The sequence below is a fragment of the Miniopterus schreibersii genome, assembly GCF_964146895.1.
Source record: "Miniopterus schreibersii genome assembly, chromosome: 11".
Taxonomy (NCBI): domain Eukaryota; kingdom Metazoa; phylum Chordata; class Mammalia; order Chiroptera; family Miniopteridae; genus Miniopterus; species Miniopterus schreibersii.
The window spans coordinates 51,721,450-51,747,383 of NC_138111.1; the positions used below are offsets into that span (position 1 = coordinate 51,721,450).

The 25,934-nt window shown below is 34.4% G+C and overlaps 1 protein-coding gene across 4 annotated transcripts in view; it reads right to left on the bottom strand.

The window, feature by feature from the left end:
- Positions 1–26: 26 nt before the first annotated feature.
- The window catches only part of ZDHHC21 (zDHHC palmitoyltransferase 21), a 66,134-nt gene continuing 40,226 nt past the window's right edge, over positions 27–25,934 (bottom strand). For all 4 annotated transcript variants that reach the window (XM_081150711.1, XM_081150710.1, XM_081150709.1 and 1 more), the window contains exons 7-9: positions 22,387–22,503; positions 11,730–11,773; positions 27–11,186 (exon numbers count right to left, since the gene is read on the bottom strand). In XM_081150711.1, the coding sequence (XP_081006837.1) occupies positions 11,054–11,186; positions 11,730–11,773; positions 22,387–22,503 (294 nt within the window). In that variant the 3' untranslated portion in view covers positions 27–11,053. The remainder of the gene's footprint in view (positions 11,187–11,729; positions 11,774–22,386; positions 22,504–25,934) is intronic.

A 25,934-nucleotide genomic window follows, 5' to 3' on the forward strand; every position in this document is an offset into this window, starting at 1 on the left:
TGAGAATCCAACTTTCTTTTATGAAGGCAGATATTAGAGATTTGCAAATAATGTAAAACCATGGGTCTCTAAATAAAAATACATTGTTAACACACAATGGGTTTATTATGTTCAAGTAATAAGCATTTAAAATACTTCTCAGTTTTAATTTCTAAAACAGCCAATACTGATAAAGACAATCTACGTAAGGAAAAACTCTTTGGGCAGGCAATAATTTTTATGAGTGTAAAGGTGTCCTGAGACCAAAAAGATTGAGAATCGTAATTTATCATCACTAAGGGAGCACAGTTATTGTAAACGCTGTTTAGAATCAGAGCAAAAGAAACTGGAAAAGGTACAAGAATAAAATTTTATAATCCTTGAAAGTTTGTCAAAAATGCAACTATTTGCTTTTATTTACCAATGAAAAGTTTATAGTTTTATATACAACTCTACCAAGTCATTCAATTTATGCATTAATCCAGAATATTTATCAACATTACTTTTCTGGCAATAAAAATTTAAGAAAAAAATTAAAAATAAAGTCAAGCCCCTATCGTCCAGTCTCAGGGCAGTTTCTACCCCTTTACTGATTGGAAGATATACTGATTTGTTCTTTCAGATGATATTTTTGACACATTTATACTGATATACACTTCTCTGTGACAACTCCCATGTACAAGTAAAGCAAGTCATTCAGACTTCGGAAATTTGTCAACAAAAAGCTACCCAGACACTCTTAGAATATAACTCTATTAGAGCAAAGGCGTAATTCAATATTCCTAGATCTAAAAAATACCTAGATGCATTAAACTTGATGCATTTATTTTATGTAAATTACTCCTCAAAGAAAAAATATTTCCATAAAATAGTGTCTGGCACAATAAATGTTAAATACATTGTGTGACTAAATCTAGCCGAGTCATCTCTAAGACAAATATGCCTAATTCAGAATATTGTGTTTATCAATGTCAACCCTAGTATGGATACCTAGTTCTTGAGCACATTGTGAATTTCAAGGTTACAGTACAACAACATCCTAAGGCTACTAATTCTGAATTATTATCCAAATTGTATAAAGCAAAATAAAACAAAAATCGGCCTATTACACTGATAGTGCTAAAGTCTAGAATTTGGTTTGATTTCAATAAATAAAGAAGTGGGGGGGAAAGACAGTCCTACGTTTTTAAAAAATATTTATTTAAAAATAAGATTTCTAAAAATACATTACATAATACATTTCAAGAGAAGTAAAAATTCCACAATTTAAATTAAAAACAATCTGCAAAGAAAAACAGAACTATTACAGGAATAAAACTAAATCAATAAAATAAATTAAAAACCAACAACATTGTTCTTAAGGTAGATACACAGTTTGTTTTTCATTTTCAGAACCAGTGTAGACTCCTCATTCAGACAAGTACATCTCTGATCCACGGCTTGCACTTGTCCTTTGTTTCCTCCCTCTTCTCAATCTATCTCTTATTTCTCAACTACTGTTTCCTGTATTAGCATTAGCACTAGAAATGTTAGTGAAGATCTTCTTTAAGTAATCTTAGGGGAGTAGACAAGGTAAAACAGGCAGTGCAGTGTTAGCACTCACATGTAAACATACGACACACAGAATGAAATAACCGCCTGACTCACTTAAAAACAGGATCTTTCTATGGCACTTGGAACACACCACTATTAAAATAAAAGTTCTTTAGTTTAGGGATATGTAATATTAGACACAATTTGAGAATGATAAAAAATTCTAGGAGTCTCAAAATATCACAAATTTTGCCTATTCATTAAACTTGGTAGCTAGATTTTTTAAAAGACTGATTGCAGTTACATAAAGCTCACACAAGCACAGTCGCCTTCCTATCCCGCTGTCCCCCTTAGACTTGCAATCACTTGCCGGGGTATCTCTGTGGTGGAAACTCTTCCTGTCCTATCATGTAGCTGCTTTATTCTACTTACGCTAAAGCAGAAATTTCTTCTTAACATTCACCTCTGGAAGGCAGAGGACAGTGGGGAACTTTCTATTTCCCAATAACTTGAATAAATAACTGTATTCAGCCACATTAATTTAAATAATACATACACAAGCCAAATAACTCAGTACTGATATCGTGGCAACAAAATCTAAGACAGATCCTGTCGACAACTGGAGAGACATGTTGCTTCTTCCCGTTTTGCTTTGAAATTTTGCTTTTACCTCTAATGACATGTGTATCTGTATTTCTACACATCATTCCAGTGATCCTAAGTCATGGTTCATATCCGTTTCAGACCTGATTCTTTTTTTCCATTCAGAATTCACTGCAAAACCATATAGTGTATCTACTACATTCAACGGGAGAATTTTTGTTGAGTAAGAAATGATGCAAGACATTCTCAGATGTGACTGTCTACCTTTCCAATACCTACACACTTCTTGCCAGAATTTTTAACCATTTCAGCCACAGTTTTAAGGACACCCAATGAGTGTTTTGAAAATTTGAAGGAAAACATAAAAAAACAAAACAGTATATATGGCATTATTACATTTGGACAATTACAAGTACTTCTAAGGGTTTTTTCCTCCCATGTTTTATAAAATGAATCACTGAGCAGAATTAAGTTTTTAAAATATTCTTACTCTTAACTTTTTACGTAAAGTAATAACAGAGACCTTTTTTGTAAAGTTCGATGATTTTCTATACAGTTTTGCTTAAATCAAGTATATTTGCATGTCCTCTTGGGAAGTGCCTGTATATGTATATTTTTAAAGTGTTCTTTAAGTCTGTCTTTGCAAAATAGACAAACGACAATATAACTCTTTAATGGCATTAAGGATTATACAGGGTGAGATGCAGAATTCATTTGTCATCAGAAAGGGCCCTTACCTTTTCATTTTAGCATTTTGTTTCAGCATGCATTAAAAGGGCCCGATAAGCTATACTGTTCATTTATAGAAATAAAAGTAGACTCCTTATTATTTCTCACGTATTCCTGCAGAAATAAAGCAAAACCAAAATATCTTGTGAAAAGTGCTTTGATTGTATTTTGCAACTTTAAGATATTAAACTAACTTTTACAAAAGCCAACCTATATTAAAATACAAAATGAAAAACCATTCTCATCTGCCCAACTAAAAAAAGAAAGTTCAAATGAGACATTTAAAACCAATTAAATCGAGGCAGCAGTGTGTAAAAACTAAGATTTGTTCATCAAAATTGTTCTTAGTAACATTACATTTTACTTTATAAACACAAGGATGTGAGAAGAAAACTCTCAGTCAACCAAAAAGAAAATTAACTCTTTGGTACAGGAAATAAAAACGTCACTCAATGCTAAATGAGTAGCACCAGGATGTTTTAGTTGTTGAGGTGGTAAAACACTAACTTCAGGCACCAAGAGGTTAAAATATCGCCCAATGAACACTGGCAAGAACACAGAGCTTGCAATATGCAGACAACCTTTCCCTGTAGTTAACAGCCTATGCAATTAAACCCTGTATTTAGTCCAACAATCAAGCAAAGCCACAAAAAGAAACGTACCTTTTTTGTTGTCATTTTGCCCACATCACTGTTTATATATAAAACTATCAGTACAAAATGTGGCAAGCACCACATTACATGTTACAGGTATTCACAATACTAACAGGTATGGAGACCTTCAAGGTATCAAGACCCCAAAAGAGCCCAGACTTTAAGGTGAAAAATCACCCCTTATATACAAATTCTTGATTTTTACTCTGGTGACAAAATTTACTATAATACTTAGTATCCTTTCTTTGCAGTAGACTTGTGAAAAAAGTCCCCGTTTTTTCAATCTAACTTGGGGCAATCTATTCCTTTCTCCTCAGCATTAAATAGCTGCACCTTTCACATTATTCTTAATGCTTCTGTTAGCATACACTACACAATTATAATTCTTAACACAAAAAAACTTCTCAAAGGCATCTGACCGGCTGAAGAGAATCAGCGATATAAACTCCTTAGGTAACTCAAACTAAATGCTCCCCTGCACTAACAACTCTTACAGCAAAATAGCATCAGCAAGAGATAAGGCTAATATGATTGGGGGTTCTGCTGCCACAGAAGCTGCACCCAGGCCACCCTGTCGCTGAGATGCGGATTATCCACGCTCCCTCCAGCCTTCTTGCCATCTTAGTAAGCGCCCCGATTTCCTCCCTCCAGTTTTGGCTACTTACTGCTCACCTGTACTCTGTGTCGTCTATGGAGGGCCAGGGGCAATGGACGGAGCAGTAAATGAATGACAGTGGGAAATACTGGCAATACCAATGACTTAAGAACTTTAAATGCTGTTGTTACTTCTGTTTCAAATTAGCATCAGCAAACACTATTACAACATCTACAGAACAGAGGAAAATATAGTAAATTCTGTTGTTAAAAACTGCACAGTGATAATGAAAGGAGATGGCTAAGGAAACAATCGCTTTCCTGATGTTAAACCATAATCATCCTAAAGGCAGCCGAAATGCTAAATAACAACACTGGTTCAAAATGCTTTAAGCAAGCTGGTGCTATTACTTTCTACTGTAGAACATTCTAGAATTCAATTGAAAATGGCTAAATTCAGAGCATAATGGAATTTGTGGTTTACATATAAGTTCAGAGGATGATTCTTAATAGAAGGTAACAAATGTGAACATTAAATAATACACTAATTCACTTATTAACTATAGGTTCATAATACTAGCAAGTAGCGCTCCCTCTCTCCTCTTCCTTCCCCCCCCTCTTTTTGATAACGAAAAATGCATTACACATCTTTTAGGAATATTTATATCTAAGCTGGGAAAATATGTTATTAATCTAAAGGAGAGAAAACACCTTCAACAGTGTAATTTCAGCTACTAGGGACAACCAGAAGGAGAGAAACAGCAGACTTAGCAAACCTGTGAAACTGGTACATCAGCTGTCATAGGCGTCATCTGTTTAGGACAACTGGTCTACCTATATTCTAAACATCCCTACTGCTAAACTCCCACTAAGAGCATGGGGAAGAGAAGTCCATTTCATACTGCTCTCTTTGGTGGGAAAGAAAACAAAAGACCTCTTCTGAGAGGGGGAAAAACTTAAACCTTATTTACACACATGGCTCCAGGATCCTAGAAGTGATGAAATTATATTATTAATAATAGTTATCATTTACTGAGCCCTTAGTATATACTAATCACTTAACACACACTATTTAATTTATACAACCCAATGGTGGATGTTACTTTTATTTTGTTAATGAAGAAATTAAAATTTAGAAAGATTATATACATCTCATCTTAGCAGTGGGTACTGTCCTTCAAGAAATCCTTGAGCCTCCTCGGGTCAGGGTCTTAGAGAAAAGGCAGCATTATCTTGCATGCTTATACTCCACGGCAGAAATGTGGATGTAAGAAACAGAAGAGGTATGGAAAATACAATGTTCTCTTGCAGAAGGGAGTAGCTAACATCTCTTTTGATGTTCAATTTGGTAACCTGTTTAACACCATCTAAGATATTCATGTTAATATGTCTGCTGTCAAGTGTTCTCTTTAAAATCATGTTCAAGCTGTAAAAAAGGGCTCCTATGGTATGGTGTCTGCTCTGCTCAAACACAGCACCAGCCTTGACCAGCCCTGTGTCAGCAGACGGCTGGCAATGCATGAAGCCATCAACCAAGGCCCCAAAGACCTCAGAGCTCTGCTGCTGAATCTCGGCAGCACTGTCTACCCGAGAAGGGTTTGGGGTCATATCGTTAGGTGCTGCCGCTGAGTACAGTCGCTGTGATGTGTTGGAACAGCTAACCCACAAAGGGGGCAGAGTGCCTGCTCTGGTGGGTGCTGTGTGAGGCAGCAGGAGAGGGCAATCTGACTGCACGTTTCTCCTGCCTGAATACGAGGAAGCAGGTATGCCCCTAACAGAGCAGGGCATCTTCCTTTACACCGAGCTGCCTACGAGGGACATTCCCTTGCACTGAAATATCTTATCCCAGTAACATCCAAATAGGCAACCCGAAAAGCGGGCCAACACCAACTCACTCAGCAGCAGGTGGCGGAAACACAGTGCCTAGAACTGCTCGTGGGAAACTTTTGTTGTCAATACTCTGCCTGCTGACCACATTTCCGAGAGCTATGACGGTGAAAGACTGCACTGGATTTGGCTGTTTCTAATGATGACATCATTTCACAGAAGTCCCTCTGAATGCAGTGCCATTCAGTACGCCCTAAACGACCGGGTAATGCTGAGACTGTCGCTGAAGGACGGCTATCGAGTGGAGCTGAGCTCTGAGAGCACGCACAGGGGCATCTCTGGGAATGCATTTGTGTGGTCAGAGACAGAGGCAGGGGTGCTGCCGGGATGGACATCTTGTGGAATAAAGGGTAACCGTCCCGAGAGTGTATCGCAATTCCCTGATGAAACACTTGGTAGGAAGCGTTCTTCATACATTAATAGATTACACAGTCTATATCCCTCTCAGCGAGAAACTGAAGTCTGCGCAGAGAAGCCAGAAGCCAGCCAAATAATAGGTAAAAACAAGTTCTGCCTAAAAACTTTTTATGAAAAATGTCCATAGGGAAAATTTCTTAATGTCACATTTGATACCTTTTCAATGCTACCTTATTTTCAGAATTTTTTTGAAAATCAACATTTCCCCTGATTTAAGATATTAATTCCTTGCATTTCTTGATACTTTCCAACTCTTTGTGTAATGAGTAATATTATACCTATATTAACATTCTAACTAGAACTCATTTTTTTCAACTTGACTTTAATATCATAAAGTATGCAGACTGTAATATCCATGTAGGCAAAGATGTTTTATTTTTGTCTTCTCAAGGCTTAGCATAATTCCTGGAAGTGGTAAATAATAAATACTGAGTAAATAAAAAAAATACTGGCAAGTAGAACATACTAAATGTACATGATTTACTAACTACATTTGCCAATACTTTTATTTTTGAAAGCGACAGAATTGGGTAAAAAATCTAATTCTTGTATCTATTAGTAAATTATTTAATGTTTGTAAGTATAAACTTTACCAAATAAATTCTAGATAGATCTATATCATGTAAAAAAAAATATTTAATGAAGCAGCAGCAGTATAGTAAACTTGAGCTAGTTGATATATTTCTCCATGAAGCATAAAGAAAGTAGTTAGAGACTAGACAAAAACCCAGGGAGAGACTAGCAGCTTTGTTAATATTAGTGTCATTGCAGACCAGGACTGGACACACTGTGATTTTATAACAATAGATGTGAGAACACTCGACCTGCCCCACGACCTGACACATAAAAGGCTGTGTGGCCATAATCTAAGTTACTTCTCACTTCCTGACTGTAAGTGTTGTCCTAAATTAAGTCTTCATGATTAGCATTCAGAATTAATAAGCCCTTTTGGGCAAAACATATCTTCAACTAATTGCTTGTTTGAAAGTGATTTGAAAAAGCCAGATGAAGTATAGTTATAATTAGCTACCATCCTCAGAGAAGAGTACCTCTAAACATTAGCAAAAATTTATTGATGTTCATTCTCACAGAAGTTTTAATTTCATCATTATACTGAATTTTATGTAGCTTATGTTCTCTACTTCTATTACTATCAAAAGTAAACTATGCTTTTCTGTTAAAGAGATTAATACATAAACTAAAAATTTATATAGCTATCTCTGATGTTAACCACAAATATTTTTAATACAACTCTTAAGCAAAATAGTATTTTTCTTACAATGGAACATCAGTTAACAGTATTTTAAAACTGTAAGTCTTGGTTACAAAGTACCAAAAGCGCTTTAACGGAATGGAATATCTCCGGTTTGGGGGACTGTGAACTCAGTCATCTTTGCCTACAATCTTGAGCCCAAAACAATTTCATTTAAGGAAAAGAACAACAAGTGTAATTGTTCAAGAGGTATAACTTATAATATCTAAGTAAAACTCACTTCCGGAAGCCCAATTAATGACTTTGCTGATGTAAAATATCTTTTAAAATACATTTTGCTTAAAATGAAATGTTTATAAGGAACTACTTCATCCAACATATAGATGACATCAGCTATCTCAGGGCTCATAATTATTTTCTAATGCTCAACATCATTAGTTATCTTCATGGTTATCCACAATACATAATAAATTGGCTATTAAAGCTATAGCTATAACTCTGAGTAGCAAAGTTAAAAAAGAATAAAAACTATAAAAAGAATTATTAAACTTATTATTTTAGTGCAATAGAATCGGGGAAAAATCATTCTGAAACTGAGATTAAAGAACTAAATGTATTTTTTAGATACTCAATAAAACACGTTAGATACTTGCTTGCCACTGTAACTACAATAGATTTATTCGTTTCCTAATAAATTGGCAATTTTAAAGTAATGACTTTTCTAATTCTAAGGACTTAACTTGCCAAAATAAGAAAAAATAAAATTCATGAAATGAACTTACATTTGTTTATCCTAATCTGATATAAAGTTGTAAATGATAGTAAAAAATACGTAAGAACAGACATAAATGAAGCAAACTAGTCATCATTTTGTATGAACTAAGTGTGATATCATAAACAGGAACACATTAATTTTCATAAAATATAACAGTTTCGTACATACACTCCTAAGTTTGTACCTCTGAAAGGTTCAGAATTTGGCTATAGAATTTACTTGTGGGATGACATTAAGTCTCTAGAGCCAGTATAATTACATCAATTAGCCAAAAGAGGGCGCAGAGGGAACAGTGGAGTTTATGCAGTCCCCAGGAAACTACCCGTTGGTTTTTCTTAAGCTGTCTAACAAGGATTAACTGAACCCAGTTAGGCGTGCTAATTTGGGAATATTGAAAGTTACAGCACAAGTATATATAGATATACCTTAATATATAATCTTATTTAAATATATTGATATGTAGTATTTCTGCCATTCAAACAAAATAAATATATGTCTTGCCTAGTGTATTAGTTCATATTCCAGTACCAGAGAAATCAGGTTCAGAGGGATAAGACCAGCAAGGGTATAGTGAAAAGAGGGAAGAGAGTATGTCCTAGAAATGGTAAAACTAAGAAAAACAAAACCCTCTTAGAGTGGGAAAGGGGCCACCTCTGGTCCTCATTACCAAGGCAGAAGCTGGCTCTGAGTACCTCTCAGTCCCTTTCAAGGTAGCTAGTACTACTGTCTGAAGTATAACTGTCTAGAACACTCTTTAAGGGATCTTCACTTCACACTTCGCTGTTTTCTCAAGGCCCTCGGTGGAAAGAAATGCCTACAGCTAGGTGGAGCATTCGACTGATATCTACCTGTATTAGCTATACACTACTTCCTTACAACAGTTCTGTCACTAGGCCAAATTTGGTCAGTATGTTAGCTTGTACAAAACCCAACCCATTCCTGTGACATGAACATACTAATTTTGTGGTTCAATAAGCTCTATAAATACATTTCTCATATTAAATTTACTATGCCTCTTATCAGCACCCATATAGATCTTCATCTGCCACTTTTAAACTTTTAAATAATAAAGCATTATAATCAGAGCATGTAAGACATGGCACTTATATCTTCGAGAACAACTTATTCTATTATTTTAGAAGATATTTACAATTTCAAAAAAAAACTAACCATAGTACAGTTAACTGGCTGACAATGGTAACTTTCTGTTTCATGATTTCTCAGGTATGATTCCCTACTATCAAAACTAAGTAAAAGGAAGCTATTGATATGCGAACAGTAGACCCCTTCAATCTTCTCTTCAAGGGAAAGACTGTGAATACATAAATTTTCAAAAATGATTTATGGATTTTGCAGAATTCTAATGGAAAAAAATGTCAAAGCTGAACTTTTTTCAAAGCATGCTAAAGGTCTTTTTACACAAATGTTCTATGTTTCCGAGACCATTAGCAATTTAAATTTATATAAGGCTAATGATAAATGTAGATATATTTTCTTATTTTAAGGTTATTTCCTAACATTAGCTACAAAAAAGGTCTCCCAATCCAAACTATAGTTGCCTGATTAAAATTTGGGTGATTGATTATAGGTACACAAAAGTTATTTACTTACTTTTACTAGTAATTTCCCATAGATAAAATTTCAGGAATTGGCCAATATTTATTATATATAAATCTTCAATATGTACTTTTAGATCTACTAGTAGGTAAATAAAAGTAAAAAGTATATATTTCTTTCAAAAGCACAATAGTCCTCTTTATACTGTACATTATATAATATCTAGTTATACTAGCATTTTAAAAACACGCATTCTGGTACAACTGCACTAGAAAAGGTATCTGTGGAATTATTGCAAATTCTCTATCCTGTTTGCTAATCAAAACCTTAGGGTAAAATAGGAATACATCCCCACTTAGTCAAAGTTTTCTCCTCGGAGCAAACATGTTAACAACAATCAATAATTACAACAGTACAGGGAAATGAAATGGGAAAGTTAACATGAAAAAAATTTTAACCTTTCCCTTAAAATAAGGTAGATAGTTGGTGATTTATTTTAGTGGTATTTTTATTTTGTTTTTGGTAAAGAGAAAACATTAGAAAGCTACTTCTAAGAAAACACTGCCCTTTTTCTGCTGTTCATTCCTATGCTGCATTTAAAAAAATCTTGCAGCATATATAAAAGGAAGTATTAACATATTTTAAACTGTACTTGAAAAAGAAAAATTACATATACTGTAAGGTGTAAAACCTTTTGTAAAACCTGAAGCATTAAATTCAGATTTGGTTAGTACTGCTTAAGAGTGAAAAATTTAAATAAACATCTGAAAATTCCCATAAATTAAAATCTGTACTACTGTCAGTACTAAAAGAAATTATGTACAATTATTTCATCCCAATCACTGACTTGTGAGTTTAATAACAAAAGCACTTTAAGAAATCCCTGTGGAAAGCTAATTTGAAAGTAAACATGCTTTAAACTTAAATATAGATCTTGTATTAGTCCCACAAAGGGATCAAGACCACTATTAAAATAAAGCCTGGGGCACATTATGATGCCTAAGATTGGTGGGTGGATTTTAATTGACTTGAAGACTGTCATCGTTCTATTATCAGAAAACCAGTAACGCATTTCCAGCATGGAGGACCCATCTGTGCCCACCATCCATCTGTTTAGACGTGATTGGCAAAGTGGTAGGGAACTCGCAGTGGTTGCCTCTGCCTGAAAGGAATAAACCACAGGATCTTCCAACGAGTGCCAAAAACTTCTGAGAAGGTCTGCTGCCATGGCTTTCGGGGCCTCGATCTACAGAAGACAGCATTATTAGTGAAAGACAGCACTCCCATGGTGCACTTCAGTCAGCTAAAACAATACAGGTTGGCTGGGGATCCATTACTGGACTCTGATGAATTGTGTCCCAGCATCACAAAAACAGCTTTTCTTTCATTAAGGCATGCAGCTGAGTTTTAACTCTGGATAGCAGATATTGTATCTGTGTCGTCAATCAACCTCGGGCAACTTTTGAAGCGGAGGAGAATCTCAGGATTAACAGAATGTCTGTCAACAACACAGTAGCAAATCTCTTTTGATGTACTTTCACGACAAATAATTTAACTTACTTTAGACAAGGAACAAGAGTGATCAGTACTTATTTTGTATGAAAACTAGCATGGCTAGAAGACCCCTCCTATAAGACTGGGTTATGCCTGTCTAGCTCAGGCCTTAGACAAGGCACCAAGAAAAAGCCATCATTCTATTATTTTTCCACTGCATGCACACATTTTTCCAAATGTGGCCAGTTGTTTCCATTTTTAATAAGAACACTAGACACTTCACTTTTATACTTACATTTCTTCACAACAGTTCGACATCTTTTCAATAGATGTTGTATCCTATTAAAAAAAAAAAAAACTCAGATATAACGAAGTTATCAAGGCTTTATTCTATATTAATTTCATAATGTTTCAAAATCACACCCAGAGAGTATTCTGAAAATTTAAGCAATTTATATATGGGTAATAAGATTTCTCAGTTACCTACAGACATTGCTGAAATACCTTCAGGAAAAAAAACAGAATCAACATTACATTGAACTCACACCCCACAAATATTATTCAACTGCAAAACCTCACAGAAACTGTAGGAGTCTGACTTCAATAATGTATCTTTTTATTATACTTGCTTCCTTGACAATTCTTTTAAAAGTCCAGTATCTATTATTAATTCAACTGTCAATACCAAAAATGACAAATGAAACACACTAATGAATAGAAAACTGCCAAGACCCAAAGAGAGCTGCTGGTTCACAGATTCAACTAGATACTTCGGGCACCTGCGACACAACACCTAGAGCTTCTGAAAGGGAAGTGAACTCATCAGAGTTCTTTGGTTAAAAAAAAAAGAAAGAAAATTCCTTTTTTTCAACAGAAAAATCATTCTTTTTATAATAATACACTTTCTTATTGTGTTTTCTATAAGGCTCTAATGAACATAACAGAAAAACAAGTTAACAAACAAAAGCTAGTTTCTAGACATGCTGGTTTAATTCATGTTAACAGGAAATCTATCATGAGATTGCGAAACTTTGATGATAAATAATATCTAAATAATCAAAACAAATTACATAATCTTAAGTTAAGATATTTACATTTTACATATATTTTAAAGCAGTATAAAAGAAAGTATCTTCTTTTAAATACCCCCCAAAATTACAGAAGTGTTTCTTCTCTTACCCTTTACTAGCTGCTCATATATGGCAGGTGGACTGGACTGTTATTAAGCGGTACTATTCATGCAAATATTTGTGGTTTCAATTCCAAGCCCAAGACTTTTTTAGCTGTAAAACTTTCCTCCAATGAAACTAATAAAAAGCACCATCACTTTAAAAGACTCTTTATAGAAGTTACATGAATAGCTATATTAATTTCTTACGTATGAACAGAACAGTTAGCCCACATACAGAAAAATGCATCTTTTTTCTAGATGTTTAAGAAACCAACAACAGAATTTTATTTCCAGATCACCTAGGAATTTGGGACAAGACTGTAGATTAGCTACATATTCTATATTAATTAGTTTTCCTATTGTGATTTGAAATTCATGGTATCCAATGACAATTCTATTTACAATTAACCTTTCTTGATTCTGAGCATAATTTCCAGAAAATAAAGTTTTACATTGTGAAAACACAGTCTGCAAGTACATGACAACATTGATCAGGGACTGAGAGGAAAGCTGGGTCTCTGGTTTCGCATCTGTATAGAAAGTGACTGAAGTAATTTTAATGGTGTCTTAGAATTGATGGGTGACAGGCTGATCCAAAATGATTGCGATAGCTGTGCACAAACAAAAAAGATAACACAGAAGTCAAACGCTGTTAGGTAAAGTATATATAAATGGCCTATATAAATGGCCTAAAATTCCAGTTGTGGATAATACTTAAAAACTGGAACCTATTGCAGGATAAAAAAGCAATTACAAGGTCAGCCTACTATAATTACCTAATATACAGGACATTTTTCTATACATAAATTTACAATTTGATTATAACTTTGAGGAACTTACTTGTGGTTATAAAAGAATCAACTTTAAAGACTTCAGGTTTAAACTTCATATGGGAAAAGCTTTTATTTTCAAGTGCTTTTGACATCTTTCTACAATCTGGTACAAGGAAAATGTAGACTACTACCTATTAAGTCATCATAAGCAGATGGTTATTCTATCAGAGGACATGACATTTACTGTGACTTTATGAACATAAATTTGTGAGGGTACCATAAAGGCTATTTTTTCTCTCTAGAAATAGCAAATGCTTATCTCTCTGAAACTCAGCTATCCCAAATACTGTTATAAGAAAAAAGTACAATTTGTACTTGAACAACCAAACATGCCACAAAATTTCTGCACTGACATTTATACAATATACTCAGAGTAGCACAAGTTATAGTCTCAGATTCACAAGAGCCACAGAAACAGCAAACCAAAAGAGGAAGATGTTACTGCTGCCTGGAGCACTGAAAACCATAAGTCATTTCCAAGTGCCAAGTTAGATTTAATATACATTTTTTCTGTTTATAAAGCATGGAAATGTGGAATATTTTAGAGGAAAAAAAAAAACAAAAATTAACTAAAATAAATTTTGGTGCACATAATTCCATTCACTATATAGGACTCAATACATTTGGTGACCATCAGAAAATGATAAATAGCTGCTATCTTTAAGGAGTATAAATATAATTTATTAATTCTTCGTTATATGTAACATTCACCTATCCAGAAAAATTCATTATTCAAGGAATAATATGAAACAAGTTTTTTATTTTATGTTGTCTATAATCAGAATACCTTATTTCCAGAGAAATACTTATGTCTTGATTATGGTCTAATGATCAAAGTACCTAAGATGTTTTTTCAGTCTGCATAACTAAGAGATATGTGAGAATGCTTTCCTACTTCAAAAACTGAAAGTTTATTTTCTAAAAAAAAGAATAAACTAGAAAAAGCAAGACTTACAGAAACATAGGCCTTACCTATTTTATCAACCAAAACTTGGCTGACCTTACCCTAAGAAATGATCTTTCAGATTCAGCCTAAGAAAATATGACTGAGTATAAAAAAAAGAGAGAGAGAAGCTGTATCCTAATAAGATTATATCTAAAGGGGGGGGGGGGAATTCCTAGCAAAAAAAAAGGGAGAGGTATTCATTGCCTATTAGAAAAATTTGGAGGGGGGGGGCAAAGAGGAAGAATTTGTCACCAGATGTTGACAGACCTGAGAATTTAGTCCTCTTGGAATAGAGACTCTGTTGATACAATCAATCCAACTAACTTACCCTGCTTTGAGTCCATTCTCACCAACCAACACTTGTTGTTATAAGGGAGAAAGAATGTACAGAGTCCTTTGACACACCTGACACTCAGGCATATGGGCATAAAGAGTCAATCTGGTTTATATGACTATCTATGACTATAACTTTTAAGTCTGGAAGTAAGAATCATTGCTTCTTGGCCTCCTTAACTCTGGAAACATTTTCAATTAGCAATAATCGAGACTCAGATAAACCTCATTGGTTGCAATACTGCCATTGCATAAAGCTTAAAAACATTTTCAAAATGGAGTTTCCAGACCTGCCAAACTGAAGACCTGATGAAAGTAAGAACATTCTGCCAGAAAGACTCCTTGGAGACAATTCAATCTAACCACTGATCGCCTGCATTCTTTGTTCTTGTTCTACGTCTAGTAAGTGCTTTTAACTCTGCTGCACATATCTAATTTAATGACTCTGCTGATTTCATCTGGACTTTAAAAAACTATTCAAAAGAGTTTTTCAGAACTAGAGATTATATGCCTGTTTTATTTATTACTAATTTCTACTAATTCTAAGATAGACCTTTGGTTGACTTTCTAGCACCTCTGACCAACATACAAACAGCAAGAAGCTTGTTTAACTTTGCATCTTCCATAGCATCTAGCAGTACATATTGTTCAAAGTGAGTACTCAAGATGTTTGCAGTACTAAAGTAGCTGAACATGGAGAGAAATAGCATGATTCTTTAATTTTAATTTATATCTGCAGTTCCAAGAGAAAAAAATGTCCTGTTAATACCAGCTCTCTCCCCTCCTCTGAAGCCAGAACTCACTATATCCCTCTCATCTGAAAGAAGTGGTTCCTTAAGCAACTGTCTCCAACAGAGGATTGGCTAGATTTTTTATTAGAAATCTGAAATTCACATAAGGATTTAATCAATCATGGAATCAAAGTGAGAGGGAAGGAGATCTTACATTTATATAGTCACTGAAAATCTCTTTCCAAAATAATTCCCCTATTTCTTTTCATCAATTCACTTTGGGGCTCCATAAAACCTTAGGGAAGTTACTAAAACTCCGTATTTCAATTTTCAAATAAGAATGCCTAGCTCATAGGTCTTTTTGCAGGGATTAAAGGAGTTAATATACATTAGAGCCCTCAATAACTCCTCAATAAATGGCAGTCTTTGTTCTTATTCATATTACCTAGTAAACAATTTCTGAAAAGGCTTGGAGATACGCCTCAATTACATCAGTATGCAACTTTTAAAAATTATATTTAAATTAAAAATGTTTTTTATAATAAAAGTTGAAATGACCAGGATTCTGGGAAACTATACAGATAAAATCCATTGTCCACAAGGGACTTATAACCTAGTTAAAAAACCAAGAACTAAGTACATAAACCAAGATTCAATTACTCATTTGTCCATCTATCAAAAATGTACTAAGTACCTATTATGACACAGTCCTTAGCATCAAGGAGCTTACAGTCTAATGAAAGCAGTCAAGTTTACAAGAAATAATTATACAGGGATATAGAGGATGCCAGAGAGGATGATTATACACAGTAATATAGTGTATAAATAAGCCCTACACTAAATATTGGAAACAGCTGAAAAAGTATATTTGTGATCAACACTTAAGGTTAACTATTCTTACATTTTTAATATAAAATTATACTTTCAGTAAGATTTCTGGTTATCAGTAGAAGTAAGATGAGTGAATGTGTCCCCTTGGCTGGGATATGGGGAGTAACTAGTATACTGATGAAATGTGACAGAGAGAAGCATATGAATCATTGTGGGAAAAGATCTACAAGTTAACTATAAATATAGGTCACTGTTTTCTCCAATCCTATAATGTTTTAAAGTCAAATAAAAAATGATGTGGGAAAATTGCAAGTAAAAGGAAAACTCGTAAATGTTTAGCTTCCTAAACAAATAAAAAAAGCATCCATTTAATTGCTCAAGCAATTAATAATGCTTTAAGAAAATTAAAATGCACTATTTCCCTGCACTATTACACAAATAGATTTAAATTGTTTTCCATATTTTCAGTGCTGGTTTGGAGTTGAGTAAACCAAACATAATTTGTACAGAGACTGTACTGAATGCTGCTAATTCACCACACTGATTCAGTGGGATACTTGGCAAAATTTAATTATAAGGATTAATAATCTCAGGACATATTTCTGGGTATATATTAAAAGGCAGGTAAAATCCACTAATTGTCTGATAATGAGAATGTTATTTAGTAGATAATCTCATTTAAAATAATCTAACATTTTGAACACAAAGTATTTTTCATTGCACAACATAACAGAGTTAAATTAAATTACACCTACATTTGTAATTATTTCTGTATTTATTTAGGTAACCATGAGCCAGTATTTGGTTGGGGGGGAGGCATTTTCCCCTTTTAATTGGAAAAGCTTTGCTTTAAGCTACCTTTAGTAGTTGAAGTAGAGTCCAACAATAGTACCTGTGAGACCAAATACAAAAGCTCAGTTTTTTCTTTGAGAATTTAAAGCCTTTTACAAAACTGCAAGTAAATACATCTTCCCCACCCTACCCTGAACCTCACAACTGAGAAAAACACTAAGCTCCAGAGACGCCACCCAAAGCTTAAGCTATTACATAAACTCCACGGTGCCCAGAAAAAAATGCTTGTATACAAAATTCAGATAAACTGTCAGAGCAGTGTCACAGTATACAATAGCTCACTGTCAGAGCCTCGCCAGAAGGCGCTCTACCAGCTGTTACAGCACTTCTTGATTAACTCTCTCCAAGCCCAGTGACTGAAACATGACTGACACAATCACCCAGCACTATTAGTACTGGTGGTTGTCTGGATGGACATTATTCTTGGCTGTGTGTGAACTACTGCTCAATAAGAAATTCTGACATCAATTACATTAATAACAGCATTGCTATCCATTTCATTCAGAAACAGCAAAAAAAGGCTAAGCAGTCTAAGAAATAATTAGAATAATCTGTTCCCTAAATAAAAAACGCCAAATGCTTTGAAAACACTTTAACTTCAATATTAATTTTACTAAAAATATACAAACACATATATTTAAATCCTGTTTAAAATTAAATCTAAAAATAATCAAAGGTAATCCTTTAAAATTGGGCTTAAGATCAGTCCAGTCCACAGAAACATCTGGTTGTGCTGGCTCTTAACATTGGAAATGACATAGAAATTCAGTTTTTAAATTTAAGTAATTTCTAATTATTTTATCTTAGTCAGACAATCTCCTCTTGCTAGGTCTAAAATGACATCAGATTATCATTACTGATTATACTGTTACCTTCCACTATCAATGAGAAGGCGGCACTTTTCCTCTTACACAGAAGAGAAAGATTTATTTATTCCAAGTAAGAATGGGAAAAATTACTGAAAATTGATGTTTTTTCCTCAAAACTTCAATCTAAATCTTAAAAAAGCTAGCATTTGTTGCTTGTATGTTGTCTAATAGGACTACATTGAAACTATATGATTACCTAGTCTATATAATTAAATTATATTCCTATCAGTGTTTTCCCAAAATGCTTCTTGGTTTTGGGGGTTTGGGGTATAGGACTAGGGGAAGGAGAAAGACTTCACTGGAAAGATTAAGTATACTGTGTTTTCCTTCACCCCCTTTCTTTTTTATGCTACCAGACAAATTCATCACTTCTTTCACATTGTAAAGAGAGATCAAAAGATTCAGATTACGACAAAAACATGTCCAGGTTTGAAATTTCCTGTAGGTAGTCTTAACGTTTTCATAAAATGAAACAGCAAGCATGTCTTATACAGAAAGTAAGCAAAATCTATGTATTTTACTATAATTAAAATATGAAATACTATTTTATATAAATGCTAATAATTCACTAGATTTAAAATTAAATATTGAATGCATACAACTTTAAATAATTAAAGCTTAAAGAACCTTAAATCAATGTGGGGGGAAATGTATTCTGGAAACCTTTAAAAATATTTTTTTTTAATCCAAAAAGAGTGAAGCTTGAAATTCACCATGAAAGCCCAGGTAAATGGAACTGAAATTTACTGTAATTTATCAGAGAAATTGGATTCGAAAAGAAGTACAGTGACTAAAGATTGGACTAACAAAATATATTTTTGTCTTTCTCTCTCTTAATACTTGCATTCTTTTTTTCAAATGTTTTACAAATGTGTAATTTCTACAGACATCCAATCTCTCTAGTACAGACTATTCTGAGAGGGTACCATATGTATACCCTCTCAGGGTAAACTTTTGGAGAGAGCATTATTTAACAATTGTGGTTTCCACTCAGTTTTAGAAATAGCACATTAGAACCAATCTCCCTAGCTTAAGTAAATGAAATGTTCAATATAACAGCAAAAAAGAACATTGTGCAATTTGAAAATGAATATTAACATATTGGTAGTATGGAATAGAGTCAGAACAGAACCTGACATTATACAGTAGTCCCCCCTTATCCACATCGTATACGTTCCAAGACCCCCAACGGATGACTCTACCTTTGTGTAGTACCAAGCCATACATATGTGTGTGTGTACACACACACACACACACACACACACACACGGGTTTCCCCATACATATAAACACTTTACAGCTACTTTTTGGCACATCCAAATTGCTAGCATCACTACTGCTCTTGCATTTTAGGATCATTATTAAGTAAAATAAGGGTTACTTAAGCCCTGAGATACCATGATAGTCAATATGGTAACTTAAAAAACAGCTACTAAATGACTACTAATGGGTGGGTAGTGTACACAGCATGAATACACTGGACAAAGATGATTCCTGTCCCAAGTGGGGCAAAGCAGAGGAGGAGGGTATGAGATTTCATGGTACTCAGAATTTAAAACTTAAGAATTGTTTATTTCTAAAATTTCCCATTTAGTACAGTATTATTAGACCACGGTTGACCATGGGTAGCTGAAATCATAGAAAACAAAACCTCAGATAAGAGGGGACTACTGTCAATCCTTTAAAAACCAACAAGTATGACACATTTAACTTTATGTCCACTCAGAAGTGAATGCTAAAATTTTAAAGTAGGACTTCTTAAAAGATCTTGAAGCCTTTGTTGCCAAGCCCCACTCTTTGAAGTAGGGCTGCTAGTGAGAAGGACACTGTTACCCTCAGCTATAAACCCCTGACAGCCCTCGCAAGTACCTTGTACTCTTAGCAGCAAAGCTCCCAAATGTCATTTCCAGTCATTAATCAGAAGAAATTGGGGAAATCTGAGAAATCCTATTCCAGGGGATATAAATATATACCAACGATTTTGGTAAATTCAAAAGTGCAAATTCAAAAATGCAAGCATAATCTGGTAATTTTGACATGACTTATGAACAGACTATACTGCATAGTAAAACCTTGATATACCAGACTAATTTGGGCAAGGGGGCGTCTTTAAAACCAAAAGTCTGTTATATAATAAAGTAGGTTTTCTGAATGTGTATGTTAAAAAATTGGCAAATTAGTTTACCTGTTTCTACTTATGTAGACACATTTGTGTAATTAAGTATGTATGAAGTTTAATTTCACAGAAAAGCTTTCTATATATATTATTGTAATTATAAATTTATATTGAATAGGTCTAGTAAATGAGTGCATTTACCAGTCGCTGTGAGTAAACAAATGCACACAGCTGGGGTGTGGCTTAGCGAGCGCACTTCTGAACACAGGCCAGCGCTGGTTAAAACTGTTGCAAAAAGGCCACGCAACAACCAAACCAATTACCACTCTCGAGGCAGTGTGATCATATGCTAATCATTCATCGAACATTGTTTACAAGCGGTGACTCTTGGATTTAAATATGTAGACTATAGTTGTATATATGTAATATTTAGTTGTCAGTGAAAATATTACAGTGTTTTTCCCAACACATGGTCTGTTGGATAAAATTTGTTAAAAAATAACAGTGAATTAATAACAAAAAAATAACCTTTTAATTTAATTATAAGCAAATCTTGGTTAAAAGTATTTTAAAGTTAACAAGGTGTTAATTTTAACATGACATATGGACCAGAAATTTTATCCATTAAATGTGAAATCCGTTGAGGGCTGTAAAATCAAGGGTTTACTGTAATTAATTGTGAATTACTTTATAATTGAATTACTACTTTATAATCACTTTATAATGAATCACCAACCTCTGTTAGTGTCTTTTTTTATTGTAGCCATCCTAGTGTGTGTGAAGTCAAAACCTCATTATGGTCTTGATTTTCATTGCCTTTATGACTAATGATGTTGAGCATCTTTTCATGTCTTTATTGTCCATTTGTATATATTCTTTGAAGAAATTCCCATTTAGATCCTAATCCCATGTTTTAATTAGAATGTATTTTATAATTGAGTTTTAATAAGAGTTCTTTATATGTTCTAGATACAAGTCCCTTATCAGATATATGATTTGCAAGTATTTTCTCCCACTCTGTGAGCCATCTTTCCATTTTCTTGGTAGTGTCCTATGAATCACAAAAGTTTATAGTTTTGATTAAGTCCAGTTTACCAATTTTTTTTCTTTAGTCATTTGCACTTTTTGTGACATATTTAAGATACTACTGCCTAGCCCAAGATTTACTCCTATGTTTTCTTCTAAGAGTTTTATAATTTTAGATCTTATATTTAGGTCCGTCATCCATTTTGAATTCATATATGCACCTGGTGTGAATTAAGGGTCTAATTTAATTCCTTCACATGTGGATATCTAGTTGTCCCAGCAGCATTTCTTTGAAAATACTTTTCCTTCCCCCATTAAGTAGTCTTGGTACCCTTGATGACAATAAGCGTCCACAAGTATCTGTGTATACTTCTGGACCCTCAATTCCATTTCATTTATCAATGTCTATGCTTATGCCAGTAACACACTTTCTCTATCATTATTACTTTATAGTAAATTTTGATGCATTTTTTCTTACATTTTTTGCTGAATATATTCTGGTAATCACTTAAGTTTTCATACACAATACATACATTACACATAACAATGAAGACCTTTTTTAACTTAAATGTTTATATATAAGTAAACAAATAGTCTCTGCAAAATAAATTTGTAGAGAAAGGGCTATGCATTTTAAATTTTGATAGACACTGACAATTTGCCCTTCAAAAAGGATATACCAATATACACTCCCACCAATAATATATGAAAAAGTCATATACCCTACATCTTCTGCAGTGCCATGTATTGTTAAGCTTTTAAATCTTTAATATTTCTCGCACTTTTTGATCTTTTCTGTTGTGCTAAATCCCATGTAACTAATATGTACATACCAAAAAAAAGATTTAATTACTAATAAAATGTTTCTACTGGCAACTCCATTTTTTGTGGAATCTACCTTATATAATAGCTTAAAGAAGAAAAAGAGATGTTCAAAGTAAGTGTTCTTTGTAATATAGAAAACAGTAATTACACACTAGATTCTGATCAACAGGTAAAAGGTTACTTACGGGAGCTACAGCTACATAAAAATACTTCATCTTAATTTTTAAAGGCAGAAAGAAAAATTATATGTGCACTCTATATGCTGATTATAACTGCTTTAAAATTATACAGGCAGAAATGGGAATAACTATGGGTAATTTTTTCCTCTAGTTTCTAAACTTTCTGTAACATTTTACAGTTAAGTTCATACTTAGGCAATGTGTTCATAAATATAATTCTTTATATTAAAATATACTTACTGTGATGATGCCAATTAGTTGAGTATAAAAGAGTCCAGTTATTCCAACTAACATAGTAATGCCCATAAAGGCAGCTAGTCTCATTATGGCCAATTCATGTCTAACAATAAAGAGATCCTGTAAGAAGAAGAAAGTCTTAAAAACAATTCAAAAAGTTACTTACACAGTTGCAGTAATAATCAAGAATTAAGCCATAACATTTCCCCTTGTTGTCTACTTATTCATTCATTAATCCATTCATTTATTAAGCCTCACCTAAGAATATGTTTTTATTGATCTGAAAGAGAAAGGGAGAGGGGGAGAGGGAAAGAAACATCGATGTGAGAGAGAATTATCAATCTGTTGTTGCCTCCTGTATGAGCCATGACTGCAGATCGAACCTGCTACCTTTTGGTTTACTGGACGACTTTCCAACCAATGAGCCACCCGGCCAGGGCTCCCCTTATTATCTTAAAAGAAATACTCTCCCAATTCCTGAGTTTATTTCATTTAAACAATATATACTTTTAAATTTCAAAGCAGCAAGCTGAAAAATAGGATTTTACTATTATACTGTGTCAAAAAAACCTCAACCCAAAGGCTGCAAATTAGCCATGCTCATTTACTATTTATAGCAAAAAACCTCCAAAATACAAAACAGATGGTGTAGAATCACTGGTTCCACAAAAGTAAAATTTATTATTGATTGCTAAAATCCTCAAAGTTCAAGTGACCAAGATACCTAGAGATTCTGTAACTTAGTCAAAATGAGGGGGGAAGTGAATGATAGGATCATCTGAACAGCTCTCTTCAAGCTCACTTCGTTCATTCACCTATCTACGCGCCTAACCTCCACTTCAAACACTATGCTATTTAGTAGAAATCTAAAAATGATAAAGATGGTCCATGTCCTCCAGAAGTATGCAGTTTATTCAGAGAGAGCCCAACTTTGCAAAACACAATGTGATATATACTATAACAGAGATGCATGCACGTAGGACTGCAGGAACATGAAGGCAGGCCTAGACAGGAAGGGAAATAGAAATGCTGTGAAGGAAAGCTGGTTCAGGGCATAAACATAAGGGTCTTTAAGCTAACCAAAAAAAGCTGTGGTAGGAAAACAGGGGAAGCATTTCATGTACCCTCAGTGTTACCAACCAGACATGCCAGAAGAGTGAGAGGGAATGAAAGAACAAGACTTCTCCCAGAAACCTGCTATTGCTAAACTTTGGTATAAAACAGCCACACTGGATAAAAGCGAAAAATGAATGAGGAATCCCAAAACATAATCAACCACACGATTTTATATGATAATATTGATTTGGGTTTTGGCTTAAAGGTATGCTGGTAGCAATACCAAAAGCAGGGAGGTCACTGAGCATAATGCATTCGCTTGAAAGAAAAGAACTGATGTTTTCCTGTGTCTGAGTGATCATCCACCAGACTTAAGCAAAAATCTGATTCCACACCCAAATCACTCAATTCATTAGCCTGGAAAAACTTAAAATTCACCAAGACACTCAAGGTGGTATGTAGCATTCAAACATTAGGCAGTCATTTCAAAAGCTCAGTAAAAAGAGCCTACTGCAGAATCCTTACAAATTAGGTAAAGATACAGAGATGGGGCTACAAATTATTTAAAAAAAAAATTACATACAATAAGTTCTGCTGCTTGGAAACACAAATGTGTTCCAACATGATTAAGCAGTAATTTGAGCACCGCAAGCATTTTGTGTTTGCTTATACATGATTTTATCTGTGAGAAATCCTAGGCAAACACAAAAAATTGCAGCCAGCTAAACCAAGCCACATAGGAACACACAAAACACATGCATACCCCCAAACATTTACCAGCTACCTCTGATAGTTTATCATGAGCCGCACTCACCTACCTCTGGTACTACAACTTAGTCTCCAATTTCTGATGACCCTCCTCCATCACTTTACAGTAACACACTGCAACCCTCCTAATGCCCACTTCCCCAAGAAAACTTCAGCTACCTTTTAAGGTAAAGTGCCACGCTCATTATTTACATATTTCTTAACTATTTAACGTGTATAAAACTGTGCTGCTGTTTTTATTAGGTTCCTATCCAATTAGGTGTAACTGACAACGTTTTTGAGTGTTGTGCCTCTATTTTCCCATCAGCCCTGTGGTTTTCACCGCATGATTATGCACAGTGGGGTAAATTATAGGAATACACAACTTGTGTTACAATAGAGCTTACTGTAATAAAAATACAACATATGGCCAAATAAAATGCATCCTGTCTCTCCTCCCAGTGAAAAGACTTAATTTTTTTTTTTTTTTGCCAAATAGAATTGATAAATGGTAGGGATAAAGGTGAGAGTAGCCCGGCCGGGCGTGGCTCAGCGGTTGAGCATCGGCCTAGGATCCAGGAGGTCAGGGTTTGATTCCTGGTCAGGGCACATGCCTGGGTTTCGGGCTTGATCCCCAGTCAGGGGCTTGTAGGAGGCGGCCGATGAATGACTCTCTCATCATTGATGTTTCTCTCTCTCTCTCCCTCTCCTTTCCTCTCTCTGAAATCAATAAAGTTGTGTGTGTTTTTAAAGATGAGACTAAAATATCTACTTATATTACATTTATTCACTTGGTTATACATTTATATTTAAGAGTATTTGTAAAAGATACTTGAATTTGAAGTTTTTTTAATCACTCTCACATTTTCAAAAACAGTTGTACTCCAGGTTGACGCATACATAACTGTAGTTTGAGTCAGTTAACACAGTTCTCCAGAGCACAACATCTTTACTTCTATCTTAGAGTTTGTCAGATACAGGATTTTTTAAATCAAAAATTGGCTTAAGAACTTCTTTCCAAATCACAAAAACCCACTTACTATTCAAATCTTTACTACATAATGTGTTGTAGCCCCTCAGAATGTCACTATATTTGGAGATAGGGCCTTTAAAGTGGTGACTAAGTCAAAATGAGGCATTTAAGGGGAGCACTGATCCAATCTGATTGGTATCCTTACAAGATGATGAAATTTAGAAATAGAAAGAGACCCCAGGAATGCTCAAGCACAGAGGAAAGACTATGTGAGGACACAGCGATGAGGTAGCCATCTGCAAGCCGACAGAGGCCTCCAGAGAAACCAAACCTGCTGTATCTTGAACTTGAACTTCCAGCCTCCAGCACTGTGAGAAAATGAATTTCTGTTGTTTAAGTCTCCCAGTCTCTGGTATTTTGTTATGACAGCCCTAGCAAACTAACATAATAACTGTATGTTTTCATGTCTTCTCACTCTGTTAAGCAATGTGCTTACATTCAGATAAATGCATAAAACGTGAGTTCAGGGTAAAGCAAAGTGGCCCTGCCCTTTGAAGGAGAACCCCTGAAGCCACAGAGCCTCCCTCTGAGCACACCTTTCCCATCCTTCTCTCGCTCATCCCTACCCTAAAGGGGAAGGTACTCATTCATTCTTCATACCTTTTGGATACTACTACGTTTCAGTTGTATACTGCAAACATATTCTCCCACTGAGTCTACCTTTTCACTGTCTTTAGGGCATCTTTTAGTAACATTAAGTTTCTAATTTTAATGC